The sequence below is a fragment of the Nematolebias whitei genome, chromosome 9, assembly GCF_014905685.2.
Source record: "Nematolebias whitei isolate Nwh7 chromosome 9, NemWhi1, whole genome shotgun sequence".
In the NCBI taxonomy this organism is placed as follows: Eukaryota; Metazoa; Chordata; class Actinopteri; order Cyprinodontiformes; family Rivulidae; genus Nematolebias; species Nematolebias whitei.
This window is the reverse complement of record NC_056506.1, coordinates 28085691-28095735: the sequence shown is the minus strand read 5'-3', so window position 1 is coordinate 28095735 and position 10045 is coordinate 28085691. Positions and strand designations below refer to the sequence as shown.

The following is a 10045-nucleotide window of genomic DNA, read 5'->3' as shown; positions in this document are numbered from 1 at the left end:
CTCCAGAGTGGAACAAGGTCCAGCCCCTCTCAAGGAGATCGGGTCCAGAGCCCATGATGTGCGTCGAGGTGAGCCCAACTATATCTAGTCGATACCCGTCAACCTCACGCACAAGCTCAGGCTCCTTCTCCATCATTGAGGTCACGTTCCATGTCCCAAGAGCCAGCTTTGGTAAGCCAGGGTCAGAGCGCCATGGCCCCCACCTTCGGCTACTGCCCATGGAGTCATGCACCCACTTTGTATGGCCCCTCCTGCAGGTGGTGGTCCCACAGGAAGGAAAACCCATGTTGCTCGTTCAGGCTGAGCCCGACTGGGCCCCATGGGTAAACCTGGTCATCAGGCACTTAACGAGCCCCTTCCCCAGGCCTGGCTCCAGGGTGGGGCCCCGGTAACCCACGTCCGGGCAAGGGACACGGAGTTCCTTCACTTCTTCTTTTTATTAAATAACTATAAATTCATATCAAACTTTATTATGTCATTAACCCTAAAATATGTCATGCAGCATTCTATAGTATTTGTATTTTTAAATGAAAGCAGATAAATCACGATGCGTTTTATCAGTTTCAATGTTTTTCCTCAACTTGTATATAATTTGAACGTTTCTCAGGATCGATTGTTCCGAGTTAATTATTCTGCCACTGTCGGCATCAGAGGAGAAAAAATACAAACTGAATAAAATATTGTTTAGAAGCTCAGCTTCATTACTGAGATGTAATTCAATAACGAGTGTTAATTTTAGGAGCCATTATGAGGCTCTGGACTGTAAGCAATGAAAGGTTTAAAATTTGTTGATATTATTAAATAAATACAAGAAAATAATGAGACAAGTCTGTCCCTCATTTTAAGTCAGAATGTTAAAAAAAAGAAACAAGTCACTTTAACAAAATGTTTAATTTGTGAGTTAGGCAACAAACAGTGACGGTAAAAAGGTTTTTATACACCGGCCTGAAAGGGAACCGCTGGGATTTGGGTCAATCATGTACCATCCATCAGTTTACGTCTGTTCTGACAACATGCAAAACACTTTGTACAATCTGTTTTCATGATTAAGAAATGTAGATACTTATAACTTTTGATAAAATTAGTGCTTTCAGCTTAACTGTGAACTTACAGTATGTATAAAATCTCCCCTCTGCAGTGATTCACGTCATCGGCTCCGAACCGTCAGGTCAGATCAAACATGCGAACTGACAGGAGGTCAGCGTGAAAGAGACATCAGGTCGACGAGGGAAGCACTAACTACATCAGAAACTGAGCAGAATTTAAGCTGCTGATTAAAAAACAGCTCCTCACCGCTTTAAGGTTTGATCCGTCTGCTTCAACCACGACAGGATTCTTTTGGTTTTCATAGCTTTAACCGTGCCACGCACTGAAACCTAAAGTCCACTGAGGTATAAAATATAAAGAAGGTCCACCACAACCGCCTCCCATCAGACATTTAAACTATACTGTACTGCAGCACTTAAAGGGTAGTTCAGATCTTTTGAAGCGTGATTCTGATGTAAAGCGAACAATTCAAGCCTGACGTTAGAACAAAGGTCTTTAAATGATTTAACCGACCTCAAACGGCTCCAGTCTCAGATACTGCAGCGCTTCGTGCACACGCTGTTCTATAAACACTAACGCGCCGTCAGTTTTGCAGTTTACTGTTATTTCAGTAGAAATGATGAGAGCTTACAAATAAATCAAAGTCTTTGCATTCTTTGAATAACATGCGGCACCCCGGTCTTTCACGCCAGAGGTTTGAAAAGTGACAGAATTGTGTTCGTTTTGGAAAAACATTAAAATTAACACTCAGAATGTGTGTTGTGATCTACTCTCAGCTACCACCCCCCGACTGCTGCTCCACGTCTGTAAACTTGACCGAGTTATAGACGTTTTTGAGTTTCATTAAAATCCATCCTGTGGTTCATGAGCTATTTTGCTAACAGACGGACATGAACATGCAGACGTCGTCTGCCTTCGTCTTTCTATGGCGGGTGGCAGCAGCATTCCCTGGAAACAACAGGGACATGTAAAGGGTTAGACAGTCCTGACAGCTGTTCATCAATCTAACCAGAACCAAATCCTTTCCCCAAACAGAGGTCATTCAAAGAGCTATCTGCAACAGGTAAGACATTTACTGTTCAAAACATCGCCTCAGAACCCTACTTCAAAAGATCTGTACTGCTTGAACTGAGCTCAAGTAAAAAATAAAAAGTGTGAACACCAGGGGGCGCCAGAGCAGAAATAATCCGTTTCATCTCCTCAAACAAGTCTTCTCCAACCAGAAGTTTCCTAAATACGCTGCAGGTGTAACGCTGGATGAACTGAAGTCAGGAGGATGAAGATGAGGACGTAGTGATTAGGCTCACTTGGGTTTTTCAAGTCAGGAAGCAGCAGTAGTAGTCAACACGTTTGCTGTGGGTGACCGTTCAGTGACATTTCAGACAGGATCTCTGTGAGGGCTTTACAACGAAACACAAACGATGCAACTGAATATGATCTGTACAGGTAAAAAAAACAAGACTGACACCGACAACCATGACCGTGATGTCGTTTTCTCAGTTCTTATGTAATAAAATCTTCTCAGAGGTCAGTCAAAACACATGACGGTGATGAAGGACATCCATCGACCTTCAACTGAAGTCCTTTTGAATTCTTTTAAAATTTTTCTTCATGCTGATAAAAAAACACGACTGTAGCTCCTGATGAGGCTTCATCTGGGTTTTCTTCTCAGTGGCACGGAGGTTCTGGTTGATGTTCTGAACATTCAGGGCAGATTAAAGCAAATCCATGTCAGCTACAGCCGCTGTGTTTGAGTTCAGTGTCCGTCAGTCTGTCTGCCTGAGGTCCACATGAAGCTAACACCAGTCAGCAATGTAATCAAAGTCAGAAAACTGGTTCTGCTCCTCTGAGTTCAGCATTCGGGGTTCCCTCGGGGGGGTTAAAATTGGAGCCTCTGAGGTAAATTCGTCGTCAAAGTTGCTGACGTCGTTGGCGCCCTGGATGGTGGGCACAAATGGCGGCTTCACCTTCTTGGCCAACAGATCATCCCACTCCATGTACTGCCAGAAGACAGAGTAACGTTAGCTCGTTCATGACCCTGACTAAAAGTGCTCATTTTGTTTTTGTGCCTTACCTTGAAGAAAGGATGTTTCTTTACTTCCTCTGCATCCTTCTCTCCTGCTCCAAGACGTCGTTCTGGACTCCTCCTCAAAAGCTGCGCACAAGAAAAACAACAAGAGGACGGCACATTATGCGCCCGTCAAACTATCAGACAGCAATCTGTAGCAACGGCCCGGACATGCAAACACCCTGTATAACATTCAACCTTGATTTGTGACCTTGACCTTGAAGCTGGGTGATGAAGCGTGTATGCAGTTTTGCTCATTCATCTTGTGCGGCTCAAAGGTTATGGGACAAGTTTACGAACGTACAGACAGAAGCTGTAGCAGCAGAAGTCGTGCCTTGGATGCAGTAAAAAGGAGGAAACTCCAACACAGGAGGGTTTCAGCTTCGACCCGACAGACGTCCACTATGATGCAGAGTGGTGTGTAAAAGTACTGCGGCAGAGTGAGGGGGTAAGGTTCTCACACTGTGAAAGGAGCTACAGCCCTCTGTGAATAGCAAGCGGCCATCAGGGCCCTAACGATCAGTTGTTAGGTTGATGGTGCTTCTTTATCACGTGAACAGCTAGTTCTGGCTGTCACCACCAAACTGGATGATCCACTATGACTCAAATACTGGGGCGATGCCGGGGGGGGGACGTGTGACCCCGGGGAACATGCATTTTTTTTGCCACAGGGAGTAGTTTTCTTCTTCTTCACCACTCTCATTTTGACAGGGTGCGTTCCAGCAACTGTTTGCTCGTATCCAGCAACTCTCAGGCGGACTAATAATAAAGTTATGAACAAACATGACTGCCTCGTCTTTTGTGGAGCCATGCTTGAACCGCGTCGCTCCCTCTGCTGCTGAGACGATAAATACACAACTCCGACACCTCTGCTGCTGGTTTTGTGACGCTCTGGACGCCCGTCACCCACAGCACACATGCAACAAAGAGTACCAGTATAAACTCAAAGTAAGAGCGAGACCCGCCCCCTCTCTCCTCTTTCACAGAGGACCATGGGCAGCATTCTTCCTTTTGCAACATCTCATCTTTGTGAGACTGACTTCTCTGCTGTTGCTGCTCTGAAGACCAGGTCCAGGTCCAGGACACATTGAGCAGGAGCTGAGAGCTGCAGTGTCATGTTTCAAAAAGCTGTGCACTGCAAAACGTGCTCATTGCAGACATTAATCATGACGTCCTCATTTTGATGTAAAAAAAATAATAAAAATCAGCACAAATTGTTTTATTCATTTTTGTTTTGTAGGTCAAAGTGTTTTATATAACACTCTAAAACATTGCTTAAAAATTTGAATTAATTATTTATTGATTATATTTAATTTTATTTTTCAGTATGAAATGGTCAAAATGTTTACAGTTTAAATAGATTTTTTTTTTCAGGCAAATTGATGCACTTTAATTTGTTTCCGTTACAAATTAAAAATAATGTTAATAATAAATTAAAAAAGCTCAATACAAAAACAACTAAAAGTTATTCTTTCTTGTAAGTTGATGTATATATATATTTTTTTTTTTTAATTATTTAACGTTAATAAGAACACAATGTTATGCAGAGGTGTATGTATAACAATTTTATAGACAAATTAAACTATTTACAGTTGCGGTGGAGATTTGGGGGGTGCAAAATGTTTACTTCTTCTTGGGGGGGTAACAGAAAATAATTGAGAAGCACTGCACTATGTGAAGGTACTATTTATCAGACTGAGTTTGCTGCAGCTCCTCAGACTGATGGAAGGATTTTGGATAAAAGACCAAATGTTTCAACAAGAAGAATCTGTCCAGAGGACCTGATATAACCTTTATTATTATTGATCATTACTGATTATTACTGATTATTGAGCATATATCAGGATACAGTCGAGTTTGATCCCTTCCTAGAAAAAGTTGAAGGTTTCCAGTGGGCTCACTGGTAACTTGTTTGTAGCCAGTCATGAACAGACTGGTTTAGCTGTGGGTCATCAAGTTGCCTGAATCAGTCTGTAGTCTGAACCGAACTCCCCACCCAACACACCTCCTCCACCTTTCCCTGACCGCTGCCTCCATCTCACCCAACTGTTTTGAAACCAAACGACACACATCATTAGATGTCCACCTCCACCCACTCGGCTCAGTTTGTACCCACCCAGGTAGCTGTCGTCACATTTATGATTGAAGTGACGGGAGTGCACGTCACAAATGAAGATGGGCAGTTTTCTCTAGACCTGGACTCCTGCCTCAGGTGTTGTGTCAGAGGACCGCTCCCTGCAGGTGTCAAATGACTACGGCATGCTGGAGCTGGGTGGGAGAGCCCGGCAACAACCTCGTAACCATTTTGAGAGAAAAGTTGTTGCGCACGTTTTTTTCACATGTTGAAATTCAGGCGACATGGCTGTGTGCTTCTGACTCCAACGAAGACGAGAAGCCTGTGAAAGTTACAATACATTCATGAGGCTCATTCATGACAGCTGCTCACCAACTTGTCGCAGCCCAGAGAGACTCCTCCTTAAAGTGTGAGGTGGAGATTTGATCGCTTTGTTTTTATTATGAACCGTTTTTCTTATTTTGCTGCACGGAGGCATTTTTCCTTTGAATCCTTCCTAACAACAACAAAGAGTTGTCAAACTGCTTGTGTGATCTGTGATGGACTCTTTCTGGGTACACACCCTCCTCATGATGGTGATGGCATCCGTCGAAAGAAATCGTGGGTAACGAACTTCATCGTTTACGATGCTGTCAAATACCTCCTCCTCATCATCACCGGGGAAGGGCGACTGAAAACAGAAGAATAAATGAATACATGTCGACACAAAGACATTAGGAGATGATGCACCCACAATCACTACCTCACCTCTCCAACTAGCATCTCAAAGATGAGGACCCCCAGGCCCCACCAGTCCACAGCACGCGTGTACGACGTTTCTGTTAAGACTTCTGGAGCCAAGAACTCTGGGGTGCCACAGAACGTGCTGGTCCGGTCCCTGTAGCCCATCCCTGAGAGCCACACAGAGGAAATCCTAAATCAACTAGAGAAACTGCATTTCCTGCAAAAATGCAGCGTGAATGCTTATTGCAGAAGAACTTGCTGAAAAACAGCTGAAATTAGCTAAAAAAAATACTGAAATCTAGATGAAATGGAAGAACAAGCATAAGTTAGCAGAAGAAAGGAGAAAGAACACATATTTGTTGAATTAGGATTAATTCATTCAACCTTTATTTAGACTGGTTAATCCCACTGAGCCTCCGGGACTCATTCACAAGAGAGACCTGATTAATTCTTAAAGAGTGATGACGGCAATGGATGACAACAATATACAATCATAAAAGATGCGTACAAATTAAACATTGAAATGTAAAGAAGCAGAAATGAGCACAAAAAATAGCAACTTAGCTTAAAAAAGGCTTAAATTAGCAAGAAATAGCTGAAAAGTAGCTGAAAAGGCAGAACGAAGTTTAAACTACCTCAAGGAAGTGGAAGGAGCTGAAAAGAGCTAAAAAATGTGGAATTAGCTGAAAAAGCTCAAATTAGCATAAAAACAGCTAAATAGTAGCTGAAATAGGAGGAAAAAAATGAAACTACCAGTAGTAGAAAAAAACTGAAAGGAGCACAACAAACTGAAATTAGCATAAAGATGTTAATTAGGCTAAATGTAGCTGAGATTAACATGAAAAACTTGAATTTATGTGAAAACAGCTAAAATTAGATAAAAAATGCTAAAAAGTTAGCGGAAGAGTTAAAACAAGCTTAAATTAGCAGAAGAAAGCAGAAAGAACATATGTTTGCCCACTTAGGCTGAAAGAAGCAGAAATGAGCACAAAAAAGTGGAAATTATCTGAAGAAAGCTGAGAGAAGAAAAAAACCACCTGAAAATCAGCTAAAAAACAGAAAAGCTTAAATTATCAGGAGGAAGTGGAGAGAGAACATTTTTGCTGAATTAGGCTGAAAAACGTTGAAATGAGTGCAAATAAAATGTTGAATTAGCTGAAAGTTCAAATTAACATAAAACGGCTGAATAGTAGCTGAAATAGCAGAAAAACTTAAACTTGCAGAAATAAGCTGAAAGTAGTGTAACAAGCTGAAATAAGCAGAAAGAAGTTAGAAGAAGCACAAAAATATTGTAATTAGCAGAAATAATCAAATGAGCATAAAACAGCTGTAAAAAACAGCTGAAATTAGCTGAAAAAGTTCAAATTAGCACAAGGAAGCTGAACCGGAACAAAATGTGAAAGGAGCAGTAAAAGGCTGTAAACAGATCTTCATTTTCTATGAGGAAAAAATGGTAGAAAAGGCTAAATATTTTTAAAAAAAAGCTAAAGTTGCACCAATACCAAAAGTCATAGCAGGATTGTCCTGAAAGAGCTGAATGTTTTGATTTATGATTTGTTGAAATAGCACAAAAATTGTGTAACGAGAAAGATGCTGAGAAACGTACAGAAGAAAAATGGATCACCATAGTGTGAATGCTTCATCAACATTTTGCTTTTACAGCCAAGAAACAAAAAACCCGACAGTCAGGTGCGTCTTCTTTAGAAGCCACTGGGCTTCAAACCTTAACATTTATAACGCTGCGTTTCATTTTACCTTCTTTGCAAAGCCCAAAGTCAGCAATCTTCACATAGCCCTCCGTATCCAGGAGCAGGTTATCCAGCTTCAGATCTCTGAGGATTTTAAGAGATTCTTCCTCAGTTCATGCGTTTTAAAACCAAGATCATTTAATTCTGAGCAACAAGTTCTTTTAAATGTACCTGTACACAATCTTGTGGTCATGTAAAAACTGCAATCCCAGCACAACACACGCTGCATAAAATCTGCAAAGGTACAACAAACAAGAAGCAGATTAGAAAGTTTCACTGACGGAGAAACAAGAAGGGTCTTCATCTCATGTGACCACATCACTGATCCAATCCCTAAAGATTCACTGACCCAGACTTCATGGTCCCATGTTGCTGAGGTTTGTTTTTGCCAAAATATTCTTTTAGATAATAAACTGCATCCTGTACTTTTCTACATATCAGATGTATTTGCCTGCCAGTTTTCTAAGGACTAACTTTAAACAGATGGATCTTTTTAACTGCGCTGCAATGTGAGCAGCCTGCCATCTCAGCTCGACTGTTTATCCAAAGTATTTTACAGTGACAGACAAAAACTACCGTGATGTGTGTAATATGAATAATTAGAGATGTATAGTTTGTGATGGCTTGTTAATAGTTCAGGATAAAACATGGCAGAGTGGAACAGACTCCTTGCATAAGAGATGCTGTGATGCTGCACAGCACCCAGCAACAGAGCCCGTGTCCAGGTCTACAGTTACAGTAGTCGGGCTCCAAGAGACAAAAGATCAAGGCTTTCCTTTTGATAAATCCTATAGTTAGGGTTGTATAGTAAGTGCAGTGACAGCCTTACAGATATGGGGAGGGACCCTGCCCTTCTCGACACTCACAGGATTATTTACAGCCAGTCCTGGCTGGTGTAATGTAGCAGGAGCGTCTGATGAGGTCATTTCACATTTTCCTGGACAGTGACGTACTAGAAGTCCTGCACCGTTGTGACCTCTGCTCCTTGTTCCTCACTGTTCCACCTCCCTCTCATTCACACACACGTACTCGGTCTTACTACGGCTGATTAATACCCATTCCTCTTCTTTCAAGTTCACAACAAAATAAAATGCTAGATTTTAGTTACAGCAGTTTGAGGAGCAGTCTCTGCAGTTGAACTTAAAGGTCTTGTGTTAGTACTTCACAATAGGAGTCCCAAACACTGAGCGCTAACCTAAAAAACTCTCTAAACATCTAAAAGTTCATAAAAACAAAAACAAACAAAATTACTGTTCCTCAGTAAAACAAATGTAGCCCAGATCAACCATTATAAGAGCACAGTATTTAAAACAACATACAGCGTATGCAACATACCACCCCATGAATAGAACAGGTTAAACTTATTGCCATTTTACTGACTGCAGTTCATGTTTGTGTTTTATATTTTTAATTAAAACGACTGCAGTCTGGTTCAGTCACTTTCATTCTTTTAGTGAAACAGGTAAAGAGCGACGAGGGGAAAAACTCACAAGCCGTAAAAACATTCACGAGTTCAAAGCTTATTCCGACACGGATCACCAGGAGCACTCACTTGGCCCGCGGCTCGGAGAAAACATCAGCGTGGATGTGCATCATCAGGTCGCCTCCCGCCGCGTACTCCATGACGAAACAAACATGCTCCGCCGTCTGGAAGCACGCAAACAGGTTGACCAGGAAGGGGTGGCGGACGCTGTTGACCGTCTCAAAAATCCTCTTCTCACACATGAGGCTGACAGAGAGGAGGACACAGAAAACGATGTTAGGATTCAGACTTGATCAAGAAAAGATGTGAACTTCAAACACGCTTCACTGGTCGATGACCTCCCTCTGCCGGGTCATTCTCTCTGATGTGTCCCATCAGAACGTGTGTGACGTTCCTGAATGTTGCTTTCTTGATTTACTGCCTTTTGTATTCATACCATCTGCTCACTACAGACTCATGTTCAAGCTGCTGTTTAATACACCATATTATTTTACATGATTAGTGTTAGTGTATATCTTAGATCCTTGTATACAGTTTATTTTTATACTTTAGCTATTTTTGGGTGAAACTGGGACCTTGAGTACAGAACTTTGTTCCACCTCATGTACCACATGTGATGAGAATGACAATAAAGAACCTTCAAACTTGGTTTTCAAGCCTGACTTGAAACACAACACTAGTGTGTAGTAAAGGGTGTGTCCCTGTGTCCTCTTGATTTCACACAGAACCTTAAACTCAAGCTATTAGAATTCTGACTGATCCCATCACAAGTGAAGAACTCGCATAGAAGCAGAGGGAGTACTTTAATATATTTAAACTCCCCACCAGCACCACCAAGTATTAAAAACACAGGCTATTCTAAATCCGGTGCAACCACACACTGACCTTTCATTCAAACTTTT

At 41.7% G+C, this 10045-nt stretch overlaps 1 protein-coding gene across 1 annotated transcript in view; it reads right to left on the bottom strand.

The window, feature by feature from the left end:
- Positions 1 to 1815: 1815 nt before the first annotated feature.
- Positions 1816 to 10045, bottom strand: part of pkn2a (protein kinase N2a) — a gene marked incomplete in the record, with an annotated part of 88484 nt that continues 80254 nt past the window's right edge. The window contains 7 exon segments of the mRNA XM_037682162.1: positions 1816 to 3047; positions 3122 to 3202; positions 5752 to 5859; positions 5937 to 6079; positions 7668 to 7744; positions 7832 to 7894; positions 9213 to 9389. Of these exon segments, the coding sequence (XP_037538090.1) occupies positions 2844 to 3047; positions 3122 to 3202; positions 5752 to 5859; positions 5937 to 6079; positions 7668 to 7744; positions 7832 to 7894; positions 9213 to 9389 (853 nt within the window).